This window comes from Spinacia oleracea, chromosome 2, assembly GCF_020520425.1.
Source record: "Spinacia oleracea cultivar Varoflay chromosome 2, BTI_SOV_V1, whole genome shotgun sequence".
NCBI classification, from domain to species: Eukaryota; Viridiplantae; Streptophyta; class Magnoliopsida; order Caryophyllales; family Amaranthaceae; genus Spinacia; species Spinacia oleracea.
This window is the reverse complement of record NC_079488.1, coordinates 111,643,169-111,662,070: the sequence shown is the minus strand read 5'-3', so window position 1 is coordinate 111,662,070 and position 18,902 is coordinate 111,643,169. Positions and strand designations below refer to the sequence as shown.

At 35.0% G+C, this 18,902-nt stretch overlaps 3 protein-coding genes across 3 annotated transcripts; all 3 read left to right on the top strand.

Moving 5' to 3' along the window:
• Nucleotides 1-546: 546 nt before the first annotated feature.
• On the top strand, nt 547-3,783 carry LOC110774965 (7-deoxyloganetin glucosyltransferase). Its single transcript, XM_021979600.2, has 2 exons — nt 547-1,195; nt 2,677-3,783. Exons 1-2 carry the CDS (start codon nt 673-675, stop codon nt 3,621-3,623), a joined length of 1,470 nt encoding a protein of 489 aa, XP_021835292.2. The 5' UTR covers nt 547-672; the 3' UTR covers nt 3,624-3,783.
• A 3,212-nt stretch (nt 3,784-6,995) lies between these two features.
• On the top strand, nt 6,996-8,391 carry LOC110777384 (7-deoxyloganetin glucosyltransferase-like). The gene is made up of 2 exons (XM_056837857.1): nt 6,996-7,548; nt 8,047-8,391. The coding sequence occupies exons 1-2, from the start codon at nt 7,029-7,031 to the stop codon at nt 8,058-8,060; spliced, it is 534 nt and encodes a 177-aa protein (XP_056693835.1). The 5' UTR covers nt 6,996-7,028; the 3' UTR covers nt 8,061-8,391.
• Nucleotides 8,392-8,528: 137 nt separating this feature from the next.
• Nucleotides 8,529-11,585, top strand: LOC130468116 (uncharacterized). Its single transcript, XM_056837856.1, has 2 exons — nt 8,529-10,001; nt 10,316-11,585. Exons 1-2 carry the CDS (start codon nt 8,852-8,854, stop codon nt 10,348-10,350), a joined length of 1,185 nt encoding a protein of 394 aa, XP_056693834.1. The 5' UTR covers nt 8,529-8,851; the 3' UTR covers nt 10,351-11,585.
• Nucleotides 11,586-18,902: the final 7,317 nt, after the last annotated feature.

Here is an 18,902-nt window from a genome sequence, read left to right as displayed (position 1 = left end):
ATTTGTTTTTTTAATATTTACAACAGTTTATTTTTGCACTATTCATACATTGACTTTAACCAAATATTCTTACTAATATATAAAAATCAAATGTCACGTCTATTGTGTAATATGTTATTGTATTAGTCTTGATGTATATTTTTCAAATGTCAATTTTTTTTAAAAGTTTTTAGTAGTAACTACATAAAATTACGTTCAAATTAAGGTCTTGGCAAGTGTATCAATAAAAACCGTTGTAAGTATACAGGGAAAGAAGGAGTAGTCATGTGTGATTTTGTTCAATTCTGATTAATATATATTTTTAGGAATATTAAAATTTTAAATTTTTACACATGTAATAAATATTCAAGTTTAAAGTCGTGTCTTGAGAACCGAAATAAAAAGGAGAAAAAAAAAAAGTATGGAGATAGTACTCGAAGAAAATAGACGTGACATACAAAGTACGTAGTTACGTATTATTTATAGCTTTTCTGCACCAACATTATTATGCAATTTAATTAGCCAAAATAGGCGGATGGGAAGCTTAGTTGCATATGTGAATGCGTCACGTTCTTTATTACTTGGATCCCCTATAAATAAGACTACCCACATCTAAGTAACAAACCACAATCCCTAAATTAGAAACTTAACAATCTCTAAAAATAATTTACTCGAATTCCAAGTTTGATAATTATGGGTTCACTATTAGAAACTAAGATGCAAAAACAACATGTTGTATGTATCCCATATCCAGCACAAGGTCACATAAATCCCATGCTACAATTAGCCAAACTTCTTCATTTTAAAGGCTTTCATATCACCCTTGTTAATACGGAGTACAACCATAGTCGTCTTATCCGAACCCGTGGGGCTTCTTCGGTCGCTAACCGCCCGTCTTTCCGGTTTGAAACCATACCCGACGGGTTGCCACCGGGTGATAACGTGGACTCCACTCAGGACGTCCCGTCTCTTTGTGTTTCTGTTGAGAAGAATTGTCTTGGCCCGTTTAAGGATATCCTCGCCCGTCTTAATGAGACGGGCGGGGATATACCACCCGTAAGTTGTGTGGTTTCGGATGGTGCTATGTTTTTTACAATTGATGCGGCTAAAGAGTTGGGCGTTCCTATTGTGTTGCTTTGGACTGCTAGTGTGTGTGGTTTCTTGGGTTATTCTCAGTACCACAAGATTGTGGAATTGGGTATTGCCCCTTTTAAAGGTAATTTAAGTTGTTGACTTTTTTACAAAAAAATTCGTGGTTGATTTTTATTATCCTCTTAATTATGCAAAATGTTAAATGTCTGAGGCTTTGGTTCTCTTCATTCGGTATGATTTGATTTTTCTAGTTTTTACTCTTGTCTAGTCCAGTCTGATCTGATCTAAATATTTTCTGTTGATTTTTTTAGTTTTTTTTCTGATCTAGTCTAATATCAATCGACTTAATACTGGTGGTTTTAATTTCAAAAAATAGGTGACATGTCTTACTCACTGCTAGTTAAGTAAAGATGTTGAATATGAAATATGGTTATGGAGTATTATATATACAACTCCTAAGATTGCATATATAACCTTAAATACATTTCATAAATTGATATTGATTTAGTATCGCATATTAAAAATAATAATTAGAATCATCAATGATTAGCATAGTTAAAGTTGTTTTGTTTATGAATATAATACTTCATATTGATTTTTGACACAAACACGTATATCATGACCATTACTCGTTTTTACGAAGGGAGATATATAATAAAATAGGACCTTATTAGATAAGATTGGTTCAATGAATGTTCTCATCTTACGACTTGTATGATTAACCGTTAGCGACCTTTGGTCCCATTTCAGATCTTGGCAGACCTGTGGTCCTATGAGAAATAGACACATATACTAATATAACGGAATACTTAGACTCTGTTTGACAATACTAGTTAAAATTAAGTTGTTCTCCATTACGTAATATATACGGTGCCGAAACTGAATAGACAATTATTTGCATTAACTGTTTAATACTCCCTCCGTCCCGGAATACTTGACCTGTTTTCCTTATCGGGTCGTCTCTTAATACTTGATCTGTTTCTAAAAATGGAAATATTATAACAATATTATATTATTTCTCACTCCACCCCTATTAACCCACTTACCCCTACTCCATACAAAAAATAATTAAAAATTCAACCCCTACTCTCCCCCAACCCCACCCCTTTACACATTTTCCACTAACTACATTAAAATAACACCCCACTATCAATTACTACCTATTAAATTAAATAAGTCAATTCAAGTCCTTTAAACTATGTGCCGGTCAAACCGGGTCGAGTATTCCGGGACGGAGGGAGTACTCCGTACAACTATTCTTCAAGTACCTGAAATTAGAGGGAGATTTATTTCAAATGAAGATCTTCCATGTTTTTCCTTACAATTAGCAAAGAGACAATTTTGTTTCAAATGAAAATATGATTATGACTCATTTCTAAACAAGATTTGGGTGAAAGATCATCATTAGTAACCTACTACTACGTATATAAATTGACATGAGCTTGACTAATTGCATAAATGTGCACCTAAAAGTCAGCTAAAAGGACCTCTCACGAGTCACGAGTCACGAGCCATATTAAATTCCAGAACTTGGAAATGTCACTATATCAATTATGTTTAGGATTAAAAATTGACATATACCGTTGTGTTCCATGATTTATGCAGATGAAAGTTTCTCTACAAACGGCGACCTTGAAACAGTTCTAAATTGGATCCCTGGCATGAAGGGAATTCGACTCCGAGACTTGCCTAGTTTCATTAGAACAACAGATCCTAACGAACTCATGCTCAATTATGTCCAACGATTAATCCATAACTTGAAAAGAGCTGACGCCATCATCTTTAACTCCTTTGATACATTGGAGCAAGATGTCCTACAATCTTTCCCTTCCGATTTCCCTCCTCTTTACGCGCTCGGTCCCTTCCAACTCCTCCTCGATTCTTCAGAGGCGATCTGTAACGAGGAACTTAAGTCGATCCGTACAAGTCTATGGAAAGAAGATCCACATTGCATAGAATGGCTCGATTCCTATGAGCCCGACTCTGTTGTTTATGTTAACTTTGGGAGCATTACAGTTATGACTAATGATCAATTGATAGAATTTGCATGGGGACTTGCTAATAGCAAACAACCCTTCCTTTGGATCACCCGACCCGATTTAGTCACTGGGGATTCAGCTGTTCTGCCACCAGAGTTTTTGGAAGAGACGAAAGACAGAGGACTTATTACTAGCTGGTGTGATCAAGAGAAAGTCCTGAAACACCCTTCTATTAGAGGGTTTTTGACTCATTGTGGTTGGAACTCGACGATTCAGAGTTTAATCAATGGGGTACCTATGATTTGTTGGCCTTTCTTCGCGGAGCAACAAACTAATTGTTGGTTTTCTTGTACTAAGTGGGGTGTGGGAATGGAGATTGATACAAATGTGAAGAGGAGTGAAGTCGAGGGTCAAGTGAGAGAGTTAATGGCGGGAGAAAAAGGGAAGAAGATGAAGAGAAATGCTATGGAGTGGAGAAGGTTAGCTCGTGAGGCTGTTGCTGCTCCAAAAGGGTCCTCTTACAACAATTTTGACAAGGTTATAAAAGTTCTTGGGTCTGTTAAATCTAGTTAAGTTCTCTGACGAAAGTGATCTACATGCTTATATATACCTTTTCAAATTCGCTTTCCCTTGCAAGTTTGTGATAATTAATTTTTTATTACCTATTTTGGGTTATTGCTTTGTTTAGGAATATTTGTCAAAAAGTACCTAATAAAGAAAATTTTATTGTTAAGATATGCCTTTAACGGATTCTATTGGTTGACTATATTTTATGGTGTTGACTTACATGTGCTCTTCCATTAGTTGCCCGTTCCACCTGTTTATCTGTGAACGAGTGGGTGATTGGTTAAGCGAGTTGTTGATAGATACAGATAAAGCGAATAGAAAAACGGATGAATACAGGTGAAGTTCTATCAGATATTCAGATCCGAATCCGACTTATTGACATCTACTTACCGTACATTACAAAATTATCCTTCACAACGAAAACACTAGAAATCCGACTTCTCTCTGTTAAAAATGTTTGCCGTGTTAGAGAAGTAAAAGATAGCACCCATTTCTTATGTTATGGGCCATCGGGACCTTGTCTATATCCACCCTGAGGATTGCACATTGTAGTTAAGGTCCAATGAAGTAAAATGTCATAGGCTCATAGCTCGTATTTTCGTCTAGCATCGAAACCAAAGATGAAGAATCAATAGTAGCAAAACCTCAGCGTACTCCTTCTGTTTCTAAAAAATTGTCTCATTTGACTTTTCACAATTTTTAAGACACGACATAAAACGTAAATATTTTTAATTTTACATGATTAAAAATTATAAAAAGTTGATATTTCAAACAAATATATTGAAACGAATGTAACAAGACTCTACATTATTATATTATTTCTTATAGACTAGTGAGAAATCATGTCAATGTTTCTAAAGTTTGACCCAGAGAATTGGAATGAGCAATCTTTTACGGACGGAGGGAGTATTTAACAGCATAAAGGCATGCTATTGCTTCAATGCTTCAGCTTGTAGCTACTACCTAGACCTAATCAAGATGAGCCCGACCCGAATTTTCGCGGGTTTGGCCAGGATTTTCCCACCCGAGCCTGTCCCGCCCCGAAATTTTAAATATTTTTGACGGGTCTTGGCAACATAAAACTACACTTTTTAGTTATATATTTGGCCTGACCCGAGAATGGCCCAAAAGCCCTGTATTTTAGGTATGTAATAGCGGGGTTTTTGTACAATGTTTAAGGCCCGGCCCAAACCCGACCCAACGTGCCATTTGATCAAGTCTACTACTACCTAGCGCTGACATGGTACTACCAAACATCCCCCCTTCTTAAACCGTAGCAGAATCAAAAGAGTAAGCCCATTCAATTCCGTATGTACCTTGGAGAGTTGGTGTAATAGTGATTTTGTTAGGACAGAATTAGGAGAATAATTCTACAATGATTCATGAGTAATCTAGTATGACTGTATGAGTTGAGTTGAGTTGAGTTATGTTAGAGTTTATGTAGTAACGCTATTTTTCTACTCCCTCTAACCCACATTACTCGTTATATTTACATTTGCACAAAGTTTTAGATAAGTGGTTATTTAATTATCAATTGTTATTTTATTGAAAAATTAGATAATAAAGACTAAACTTTTTTTTTAGTGGGAAAAGAGAGACAATAAATAATTGTGGGGTCATTCCTAATGTGGGACGGAGGGAGTAGTTTTTATTTTGGTGCGAACGTTATTATTCTACATTTTGAAAAATAGAACTCCTAACCGGTAAATTCTTGACCTAGTTGCTAAGACTGAAGGTTATATATACAATATGTTTCAAGGTTAGAATTCACACTTCCCATATTTATAATTTGTATTGTACTTCCGGCTCATTCGTATCATAATATAATAAGGGGGTTTTTATTCGACGTCCTCAATCGCTAAAAACGCCCGCGTATTTATGGTAAAAGGACAATTTTTACCCTTTTAAAGAAAATTACCCCCATCTCCCTTCACCCTTCCCCTTCACGTTTTTTAAACTTTTTTTTTGAATCGAAATTAATATATAAACAAATAAATTTTTTAAACTACAATATTTAAACAAATACTTCTAACAATTTTATTTTTTTCAATTATATTAATTACTTTAATTATGAAATTCAGTAATTATTAATTTTTTTTTGGCAACACTTTTTAAAATATTTGAAATTAAAAATGAGAAAATAAACAATTTTTTATTTTTATTTTTATTACATTCGAGCAAGAAATAAAATTAATTAAATAAAAATTAATTCATTTTTTTTTAAAACACAAGGGCCGCCCAGAATTGGCGGCCCGAACCATGGTTGGCCCACCCATAATTGGCGGCCCGAACCATGGTTGGTCAACCCGGAATTGGCCCGAACCATGGTTGGTCCACCCGGAATTGACGGCCCGAACCATGGTTGGTCCACCCGGAATCCGAAAAAATTGTTAGAATTTCTTATTTAAAAAATGTACTTCGTATTTGTTTATATATTAATTTCGATTAAAAAAAAGTTTAAAAATGTGAAGGGGAAGGGTAAAAGGGTAATTTTCATTAAAAGGGTAAAATGGTCCTTTCACCATAAATACGAGTGCGTTTTCAGCGATTGAGGACGTCGAATAACACTATCTTATAATAAAGCTCATGTATGCACTATAAATATTTAAACACATTAATGAGAATAACTTGAAATTTGAGATTAATTTGATACGTAGTAGATTTCAACCAACTTGAAAACTTATCCCGACTGTGTATAGGTATTCAATTTCAATAGTACAATACTCCGTATCTCCCAAGGAACATCGTGTACATACATACGGAGTATCAATATACGGAGTACTCATCATCTTATCATAAAACCAAATAAAATATTTCTCATGTCCTTTACTTGTCAGTACTTATTTGCAGTATATCTATGATTGAATTAATTTCATTATAATATTGAAAATGATTGCTAGATTTTTCAAGAAAATGATTGTGACATATTTTTGGCTTTTTTGCACAACATTATTATGAAATTTCATTAGCCAGAATGGGCGGATGCGGACCGCGGATGGGAAGGAAGAATCAAGTATTCCATATTTGCATTTGTGAATGCGTCATGTTCTTAATTTATTTATTACTTCCTCCGTCCAACAATAGATGCATCGTTTCTCTTTTGGACACTATTCATTAACTAACTTTGACAATTATTCTTTCACATTATGTAAAATCAAACATAGTCACGTGAGATATTGTTAAATTTGTATCAATGTGAAGATTCCAAATATCAATTTTTTATAATTTTAGTTACACGCAATTAGAGATATCAAGGTTCAAAGAACCATGTTGAGATACGTGAAAAAAGGAAATGCTGCATCTATTACGAAACGGAGGAAGTATTTTTTATTCTTTTATAAATAAGATGATCCACTTCTAAGTGTAACACAACTTCATTCATTTTAAACTTGAGAAAAATAATAATTAATAATGGTTTCAATATTAGAAGCTATGCAAAAACCACATGCAGTGTGTATCCCATATCCAGCACAAGGTCATATAAATCCCATGCTACAACTAGCCAAACTTCTTCATTTTAAAGGCTTTCATATAACCTTTGTTAACACCGAGTACAACCATAGTCGTCTTATCCGAACCTGTGGGCCTTCTTCGGTCGCTAACCGCCCGTCCTTCCGGTTTGAAACCATACCCGACGGGTTGCCACCGGGTGACAATGTGGACTCCACTCAAGATATCCCGTCTCTTTGTATTTCGGCCGAAAAGCATTGTCTTGGCCCGTTTAAGAAAGTTCTCGCCCGTCTCAATGAGGCGGGCGGGGATGTACCACCCGTAAGTTGTGTGGTTTCGGATGGTGTTATGTTTTTTACAATTGATGCGGCTCAAGAGTTAGGCGTTCCTATTGTGTTGCTTTGGACTGCTAGTGCTTGTGGTTTCTTGGGTTATGCTCAATACCAAAAGATTGTGGAGTTGGGCCTTGTCCCTTTTAAAGGTAATATAATCTATGTTGTTAACTATTGATTTAGGAATGCATGATTAACTTTTGACATTAAACACTTAAGAAAAAAACATTAATCATATAAGATGTTGCTAGATTCATTATAATAAACTTTCATCATATCAACGTTTTAAAATTTTACTACACGATAGTGATCTTAATTGTCAAATTTGTGCTTTAGAAACATGCATGAGTAAACCAAAGGGTAGAGATCAGATTCTGAATCTTCTGTCCGACAATTCGTGTATCCATTTGTGTGTCACTCATATCTATTGGTTGATATAGATATTTGGCCCACCACTTTAAAATATGTACTTCGTATAAAATTACATTAATTTCAACCAATAGACACAAAATGGCACACAAATGATACAAAAGTTATGGATGGAAGATTTGGACTTTGTTAAATATACTCATAGTAAACAAGTAAACCATATACTACAAATAGTCCATAATACAAGTACTAAGTATATTACAATGATATGTTCAAAGCATATTGTTGGTGATCATGATCAGCCTACACAGCCAACAACCACACCAGTGCAAGTGCAGCATAACAAGGCAGGTCTAGCATACACAGGAATGCAGCTCTTGTAACTGATTCTGTTACTTGTCAGCTAGTTTGTCTGTTTGTGACAACTAGGATATTTATGATTGGCTAGTTGTTTTATTTCCTGTAATATGATTGGTTGGTACAGCTGTGTACTAGCTTACTATATATATTAGGAGTAAGCCTCAATCAATGATTATCACAGAATATTTCCTAAAAGCTGTAATAAGAAAACTTCTCTTTAATACAAGCTTCTGTGCAGCTCCGTTTATGGCTGCTTAAGTTTACTTCCCTTCTTCTTAGCTTCTGCATTTATTGAAGATTTCAACATGGTATCAGAGCAGTAAACACAGATCCTGAATCAGTAGTTCTTTCTAAACACAGTGATACAATTCAATCAGAATTCTAAGCATATCAAATTTGAGGGTATGTTCTTCAACTGCTGGTATTTTTTTTGATTTTCTGTGAATCAGTAGTGCATTATGATCTTCTGATTAGTAGATAGATTCTCTGTATGTGATTCTGTTGATATTCTTCTGTTTCTTGAATTTCTTCGTGGAATTTTTTTTCTAGTTTGATTGCAAAATTCTGTTGATAATCTGCTGCTATTTTTTTTTCTTCAATCAAATCCTAAAATCATCTCATCTCATCTAAATCTTCTTTTTCCTCAAATCAAATCCTTCATCAAACACTTTCAGTTTTATTTCTTTTATTCTAAGAAAATCTCAATCTCAAAAAAAATCAGTCATGACAACTCTACAACCTAATCAAGATCCAGCTAGTCCATTTTATTTGCATCCAACAGATAACACTGCAAGTCAGTTAGTCTCAGTGAAATTTAAAGGAGAAGGCTATGGTGATTGGAGGAGAAGTATGATGATCTCTATGTCATCAAAGAACAAGCTAGGTTTTGTGAATGGAACACTAGCTAAACCTGATGTAACAGCTGACACTTATCAGGCTTGGATGAGATGCAATGACATGATGATTTCATGGATACTGTTTAATCTGGACACAAACATTGCCAAAAGTGTGTTATACTTTAACACAGCTAGAGAGATTTGGCTAGACCTGGAAGAAAGATTTGGATACGTTTCTGGTCCACAGTTGTTTTCTCTTGAACAACAAGCTGCAGAAATCACACAAGGAGGACAGAACATTGCTGAATTTTTCACAGAGATTAAGTCTATTTGGGACAAGATAAGTGCTGCTAATCCTCTGCCATCATGTACTTGCAACCAATGTACATGTAACTTGACTCAAAAGATCTTCAAGATGCAGCAAGACCAAAGGCTGATGCAATTCTTAATGAAATTAGGGGAACATTTAAGCACTGCAAGGGGAAATTTGTTGATGATGCAACCTTTGCCCACCATCACTCATGCTTATAGGATGTTGGCTCAAGAAGAAAGACAAAGAGAGATCAGTGCTCCCATGCAACATACAGAGAATCATGATTTCATAGCAGATAGAAGGAGGTATAATGACTTACAAGGAAGAAACAATCCTTACAAAACTGGATACAAGAACACTTATCAGTATGGTGGAAACAGAACTGGATACAAGAAACCATTTACATATTATTGTGATCATTGCAAGGTCAATGGACATAGTACAGAAAGGTGTTTTAAGTTGCATGGATATCCTCCAGGTTTCACTGGTTTTAAGAGTGACAAAAGAACAGCAGCAGCAGCTTACTTTGATGAACCATATGGGGATGATATGACAGAGTATCAACCACAGTTCCAAGAAACTGACAGGGAACAACAACCAGGATTTCTTACAGCTGATCAGTGCACTCAGTTGTTAAGTTTGTTAACCAAACAACAGAATGAGAAGAGTTCCACAGATACACAGAATGATGAAGGAGAGGCTTCTGGCCATGCATTTATGGCAGGTAATACTTTTTGCTTTCTCACTTGTGCTCATTCTAGCTGGTTGTTAGACAGTGGTGCATCAGATCACATGTGTGCAAATATCAACATGTTTAAAAGCTATGAACCTGTCACTGGAACTGATGAATACATAACTATACCTGATGGAAGGAAAGTGGCCATTCTACACAGAGGGACAGTCATTTTAAATGAAAATATACAGCTAAAGGGTGTCCTACATGTGCCAGATTTTCAATATAATTTATTATCTGTGAATAAGTTGTGCTTGGATCATCAGTGTACAATCTCATTTACTGCTGACAAATGCTATCTTCAGGGCCATTTAATGAAAAGGCCACAGGTTCTTGGTAGTGTGAGATCAGGTCTGTACAGTGTGGACACAAGCAAAGAAGATCCAGTTGTAACAAGTTCAACACAATGTCTTTCAGCCACTGCAGAGTCAACAAATGTGAAGATATGGCACCTTAGACTTGGTCATATGCCATTTCTTAAGATGAAACTTGTAGTGGATAATCTAGCTACTACCTGTAATAATGACAGTATATGTCAGATATGTCCAGCTGCAAAGCAACCTAGAAATTCTTTTCCTGTAAGCAGTATTAAGACTAAGAGAAGGTTTCAGATGATACATCTGGACACTTGGGGTCCATATAAGAATAAAACTCACAATGGTTGTACTATGTTCCTCACTATAGTGGATGATTTTACTAGAACTACATGGACACACCTTCTGAAATCAAAGAATGATGCTGTAACTGTGATTGATTCGTTTCTAAAAATGGTTGAAACACAGTTTGATAGCAAGGTACTTTGTGTCAGATCTGATAATGCTTTAGAATTGTGTGAAGGAGAGATGAAAAATTTATTGCTCAGTAAGGGAATTCTTCATCAGACTAGCTGTAGTGGCACTCCACAGCAGAATGGAGTTGTGGAAAGAAAACACAGGCATTTGCTAGAAACAGCTAGGGCATTGCACTTTCAGTCAAAGCTACCAATACAGTACTGGGGAGAATGCATACTATGTGCCACTTATTTGATTAACAGAATGCCTTTGAAGAGTATTGACAATATGACACCCTATGAAAAATTGCATGGACACAAACCTCCTTATGCACACTTGAGAGCATTTGGATGTCTCTGCTATGCATCTACTTCTAAAGTCAACAGAACCAAATTTGATAAAAGAGCAACTGCATGTGTGTTCATTGGATATTCACCTTCACAGAAGGGATACAAGATTCTTGATCCACAGTCCAAGAAAATAAGCATTTCCAGGGATGTTACTTTTTCTGAAACACATTTTCCCTTTCACCATCTTCCAGATTCTCATTCTGGAACCAACTCTTTACCTCCATATATTTTTCTTCCCAAACACACACCACTTCTTCCTGATCCAGACCTAAATTCACCTTTTCTTCCCCACTTACCACATTCATCTTCTTCTTCCTCTACTCACCATAGTGATTCACCATCTTCTGCTACTCCCTCTACTTCTACTACTTCTTCTGCTCCTCATCAAAATTCACCATCTTCCACTCCTCTTCACTCATCTACTTCTTCTTCTTCTTTCCATTCTCCAAACTTCACACAGGATCTTACAGATCCTTCTCCTAGAAAGTCTACAAGGGTTCACAAACCTCCCACTTATCTTGCTGATTATCAATGTCATACAGCTACACACTGGTGTAACCTGGTGACTTACACTAGCTTGCCCAAGAGCTATCATGCCATGGTAGCAAAGATTGACAGTTTGATAGAGCCTAAGAATTACAAAGAAGCAGTAAAAAGTCCTGAATGGATAAAAGCTATGGAAAAAGAGATAGAAGCTTTACTTGAGAATCAAACTTGGGAGGTGGTCACTTTGCCACATGGAAAGAAACCCATTGGATGCAAATGGGTGTTTAAAGTGAAACTAAAGGCTGATGGTACTCTTGAAAGATGCAAAGCAAGATTGGTAGCACAGGGGTACACTCAGCAATATGGGATTGATTTTGAGGAAACTTTCTCCCCTGTAGTGAAGATGGCAACAGTGAGATGCATAGTGGCTTTAGCAGCAAGCAAGAAATGGACCATTTACCAATTAGATGTTAATAATGCTTTTCTTCATGGGGATCTCCATGAAGAAGTATATATGAAGATGCCAGAGGGGATTCCTAATCCTAACAACAAGGTTTGCAGGCTTACAAAGTCACTATATGGACTGAAACAGGCATCAAGGCAATGGTTTTCCAAGCTACACACTGAACTGCAGACACAAGGTTTCCTACAATCTAAGAATGATTATTCTCTTTTTATCAAAAGGGATGAACATCACATTACTCTTGCTGCAGTTTATGTGGATGACATTTTGTTAACTGGGAATCATCTTCCTACCATTGAAACATTAAAGAAGCATCTGGATGATGTTTTCAGTATCAAGGATTTAGGAATGATGAACTATTTCTTGGGTATTGAGGTTGGATATTTGGAGAATGGTGTGATCTTAACTCAGAAGAAGTTCACTAAATCTTTGCTTGCAGACAGTGGTTTTGACCTTCACAAAACTGCACCTACACCTCTACCTATCAATACAAAGCTTCTAGCTGATACAGGAGATTTGTTTGATAAACCTGAGCTTTACAGAACTCTGGTGGGAAAGTTAAACTTTCTAACACACACCAGACCAGACCTGTGTTTTGCAGTACAACTTTTGAGCCAATTCATGCATCAACCTAGACTTCCACATGTTGCTGCTCTCCAACATGTTCTTAGGTATGTGGCAGGTTCAGAAGGTCAAGGCATTCTTCTTCATGCCTCAGATACATTAACTTTACAAGCTTTCTCTGATAGTGATTGGGCAGCATGTCCTAATTCCAGGAAATCTATCACTGGTTATATCCTATTGTTTGGTAACTCACCAATTTCTTGGAAATCTAAGAAGCAAAGTACTATTTCCAGAAGCTCTTCAGAAGCTGAGTATAGAGCTATGGCAGCTGCTTCTGCTGAAGTCACTTGGTTGGTCAGATTGTTGGAAGAAATTGGGGTTACACACTTGAAGCCTGTCACCCTTCACTGTGATAACCAATCTGCCATTTACATAGCAAAGAATCCAGTGTTTCATGAGCGCACAAAACACATTGAAATTGACTGTCACTTTACAAGAGATAAAGTGTTGGAAGGCCTTATTCAACTCACCTATTTGCCTACTCAGTCACAACTTGCAGACATCTTTACTAAGGCTTTGCCTTCACCTCATTTTTATGAGCTTCTTTCCAAGCTTGGTGTTTCTCATGCCACCCCAAGCTTGAGGGGGGGTGTTGGTGATCATGATCAGCCTACACAGCCAACAACCACACCAGTGCAAGTGCAGCATAACAAGGCAGGTCTAGCATACACAGGAATGCAGCTCTTGTAACTGATTCTGTTACTTGTCAGCTAGTTTGTCTGTTTGTGACAACTAGGATATTTATGATTGGCTAGTTGTTTTATTTCCTGTAATATGATTGGTTGGTACAGCTGTGTACTAGCTTACTATATATATTAGGAGTAAGCCTCAATCAATGATTATCACAGAATATTTCCTAAAAGCTGTAATAAGAAAACTTCTCTTTAATACAAGCTTCTGTGCAGCTCCGTTTATGGCTGCTTAAGTTTACTTCCCTTCTTCTTAGCTTCTGCATTTATTGAAGATTTCAACACATATTCTGCTAAGTAATTAATGCTGAATCCGGAGTAGAAACTAGGGGTGTTCATCGGTCCAACCCCAGATCGGACCGACTCGAACCGGACCGAAAGTTGATAATTCAAGATTTAAAGACCGGACCGATTATGCTTGGACCAAATCCGAACCGGACCGGAAAAATCGGTCCAAAATTCGGACCGGTTGTAGATCTATTTCTATATATTTTTTTATTTTTTATAAAAATTATTGTAAAAAGAAAAAACATATATAAAAAAACTAATTATTTAAGGCCTTTTTAAAAGCTAAAATAAAATATTTCACAATATAATAATGTTTAAAACATATTAAAGAAGAGAATTAAATTTTTAAATAGGTTATATTATATTCTATTAAGGAAAATCGGTCTGATCCAAAATCGAGTTTTTACCAGGACTTATTGTGTTTTCAAGAAAAAGTCTTGGCACACCCCTCGATTGGAGGGTTTTTGACTCATTGTGGTTGGAACTCGACAATAGAAAGTCTAATTAATGGTGTGCCTATGATTTGTTGGCCTTTCTTCGCCGAGCAACAAACTAATTGTTGGTTTTCTTGCACCAAGTGGGGGGTTGGAATGGAGATTGACACGAATGTGAAGAGGAGTGATGTCGAGAGGCAAGTAAGAGAGTTAATGGTGGAAGAGAAAGGGAAGGAGATGAAGGGAAATGCTATGGAGTGGAGAAGGTTAGCTCATGAGTCATGAGGCTGTTGTTTCTCCAAAAGGCCGGGTCCTCTTACAACAATTTGGACAAGGTCATTAAAGTTCTTAGGTCCGGTAAATAAGATTTTGATTAAGTGCCTTGTCGAGTGTAGCTCAAATGATTTGTTTTCCCACGAAAATCTGTAACAATTTTTTAGTAATTATTTTGAATTTATGTTTGTTCATTGTAAGACTAAAGTACCTCAAGAATATCAGCTATATCCCGTAATAATAAAATTCTTTTTTCGAGCTTAGCGAACTACGGATTTTATTATTCGACCTTTGTTCAAGAATAAGCTTGTTTGCATTTCGTGTTTGAGCTCGAGCTTGATAAAATAAACGAGCCTCAAATTACCTTCAAACAAACAAAAATTTATTATGTCTCCATTTAAGTTTGTTAAGTTTTTCAAAGTTGTATGTACTAATAATATATGGCCAATTTTTATACTTAAAGAAAATTTTGCTTTCATTTAAAACATATAAAAAGAAACTAAAAAATTTAATTTTTTTTAACATAATCACGGTTTTAAAAGAACTTAAATGAGTTGTTCGTGGACATTAACGAGCCGAACATCGTAAGATGATGTTGTTTGACCTTGACTCAATTACTTAACGAGCCGAACATAAAGTTGTTCGAGCTTGACTCAATTACTTAACGAGCTTATTTTTTTTATTCAATCTTGTCTATTAACTTATCAAATGATTTTGTTTTTTACCAAACTTTAACCGAATTTAATTGCAACCATAATGTGACTTTAATTAGGCTTGGGCCCAAGAAATGTATAAAACGAATCGGATAAAACGACCCGTCAATCAGTGCCTCGATGGGGCCTGATTTGTGATTACCAATGATAAGAAGAGTGGAAGAAAGGGCTGTAATTCATACGGGTCAGACTTGAGGGCCCAAGTTTTGATTTCAAAAGATTTAATTTCAGATATTGTAAATTACAGATAATAAAATGGGATAAGTTTCTTGCCATTATTATAAAAATAGTAAGCTAGAAAACCCGAGAAGTTTCTTTTCTGCTTTTGCAGTGCTGCCAAAAATATGTTACGACAAATACTCGACTACTCATCAAACAATTTTTGTTGTTAAGTTTTGTGATCCACATTCATTTTGAGTTCATTTATCAAATTACTTTTATACGAAAGAGGTTTTGGTAAATCCCCTAGAGAACATTTATAATTTATTTACGAAGTATTATCTTTATGGCTCATTCGAGGGGAAAAAAAACGAACTCCTTTTATGGGTTCAAAACTTCAAATGCGATAATGTGATTCATGTCATATGCCGAAATCCTCTAAGATAGTTGTCTTTGTCTTAATTTCACTTACGGAGTATCTTATTTTATTAGCTTTGAAATTATTTTTGTCGCTTTGAGATCCGTTCTATGCTTATTTATCTAAATAATTAGAATTTATCCTATCTTGATAGGGGTGATGATAAAGGTCGCAAGTTGCGACAACATTTAGTTGTCGCAATCTTATGTGTCACAGTTTAATTGGTACATATAGGCGCCACGTAGGCTATGTGTCATCCGAATATTTTTACTACCAATGCAATATTTTTACTATGAAAATATGTAAATAAGGTAGTCGATATAAAAAAGGAAACAAATTAGCATATTAAGATTTTCTCACTTTTTCTGTACATATATAATATGTTATATATAAGTTAAATATTTCAGTTTCCAATTTAAATCATGACACGTAAACATGCCATGTCATCATTGTGACACGTCTTAAAGGTCGCATGTTGCGACCTTTATCATTTTCGTCTTGATAGATCTTTAATTGGACCTTCTTAGAATTACGTTATTACCTTCAAAAAAGAATTACTATAATTACATATTAATAAAAGAAAATTCATGTAACAATGACAATTATTATTATTATTATTATTATATATTATTATTATTATTTATCACCATCATCGTCATCACCACCGCCGCCATCATCATCATCATCATCATAAGCCATAAAATTAAATAAAGTTTGATTGGAGTGTAAACTATACTTAAAAATAAATAAAAAAATTATTAAAGGTTGTATATGGTTGGTATATTTTACTATAATTCATGAATTTTTTACAAATGTCTGTACTAATACTTTAAAACAAAAAGCGATTACATGCCACTTATTGCCCTCTTAAATTTCATTTTAATTTTTATTTCTAGAAAGAAAACATGCAATGGCCCTCAATAAAACTCAAAGTAATTAAATTTTTTTTTACAATTGACTGTTGGTTCAGTGGTGATTGAGGCTGAACTTGGTAGGGAGGACCTGTGTTCGATCCCCCGCAACAACAATTGGGAGGGGAATGGAACCTATCCACTCAGAACTCGCCCCGAATCCGGATTAGCCCTAAGGGTGAACCGGATGGTACACCAAAAAAAAAAACTTTTAATATACACGAGTTTTATGTAATAGTTACATCCCGGCCAGTCTTTGAGCCTACAATTCTCACTCGAGTTATAAGCTTATAAGTTTTGTTATTTTCGTATATCTCGTAGTTATTGTCATGTTCTTATAGAGGAAAATCCTTCATTGTGTTAGTTATTGTCATGTCTGGGAAGGAGAATACCTTGGTATATGATTAACACAGCCCTATATGAGTATATGCATAAAATATTTATTACTCCTTCTGTTCTTGAATATTATTTCTTTTTGAAATCTTGACACTATTCACAATTGAAGAGAATCTTCTAATATTTTTCCAATACATACTTCAAAACATAATCATGTGAGATTTTATTTTGTTCGTCTTAATGTGTAATTTAACAATATCAAATTTTTATACTTTTCTAACAACGTATTTGAAGATATTTACGTTTAAATATTGAGTTGAAAAGTCAAAATAAGACAAATATTTAAGAACAGAGTACTCCATATTAACACAACCGGAAATCTAGTACACCTAGGCTCTGTTTGGCAAGTACTTTCAGTCACCTTAAATAATTAGGTGCTAATAATATAAGTCACCTTAAAAAATTAGGAGTGTTTGGTAGAGAGCTGAAATAAAATATAAGGTGGACAAAGTGACTGATATTGAAACGTTAATCTAATTAACGTTTGAGTTTCAGCTCCTGAAATTTTTGTTTTCTTTTGAAAAAAAATGATAATTTCTAAAATCCTAAATAATTTCAAAATCTAATACGATGTGTATCTCTCTTTGGGAGCAAAAGAAAGTCCCTACTCTGTGAATAGAAGATCAAACCACCGTAAGCGACGCTTCCTTCTACGTTTTTGTATTTGTATATTTGCCATTATTGTAGAGGTCTATATGGAGATATCTCTAGTGAGAGCATTGAGGAGGGACTAATTTTTGGATGGTATTGAGGGGTCACATCTTAGGCATGACAATGCTCTGTTGCGAGGCTCTTTGAGGAAGAGTAGATCCATAATTATCTTTTTAGCAGGGAGGATGATATGATAAGTCCCTGATGTGCTTATTTCTATAATTCTATCTTTTTATTTGTAGTGGTGGGATATGGTGAAGATTGATTTTTTTATAATGTTTCACGGGGTTTGAACATTGAGTGGTTTTTAAAAACTATGAGTTGCATCCAATGGCTAATTTTTGGTGTTGCTCTTCTTATGGAGAGTTCAGTACCATGCATATGCGATTATGCGGTAAAGTTGAATATATTGCCCACTTTCTTTGTATTTATTATATTTGTAATTATTCTTACTATGAAAATAGTTAATCATATTGAAATATATGGAATATTAATTAAAATTACTAAAAATTTCAGGTATTTAATAAACTAGTTTTACCAAACGAGTGATATAAACGTATGTCTTATTAGTTTCAGCACCTTATCAATTTCAGGTGTTAGCTTATCAGTTTCAGCTACCTTATCAGTTTCAGCTCAATTTCAGTTAATGTTGCCAAACAGAGCCCTAGTATTCCTAATAATATGATTAGTCAACTTCGACAGAAAAAATGGAAAAGTCGATGATTTCTGTATTATAAAAGTACTCAGTAGTACGTATACTGACCGTAATAATAAATTATGGTATAGGAAAGCACGTTGGATAACTGACTTCTGCGCTATTGTTAGTTTTGTTTGTCAATCATGTAAGTTCAACTCTTGATCGAGTGATTAAATAATACGGAGTACTCCGTAATTAATTACTAATTGTCAATTAATTGTTATTAACAAAGAAATAATAATAATAATAATAAAAAAAATATATAAGAGGAGGTCCACGTACCTTCCCACAACTTTTTAACGTTTGTGTGACAAAGGAAGTAATAAAAAAAATTAGGATCCTATCCCTCTTTCAACGTACAAAGAGAACTATTTAGAAAGGTTAAGGAGCTCATTAACATGCTTGATTCTCACATTTTATGGCCCCTTAAATCAAAACTATGATTGAATTTTTGTTTGTTTTACAAATTACCAAAAAGAATACGATGTATAATTTTTTTTCATTCAATTTACTTTTATACAAAGAAAAATAACTTTCATTTGTTAACAATACCACAAAGGCACATACACT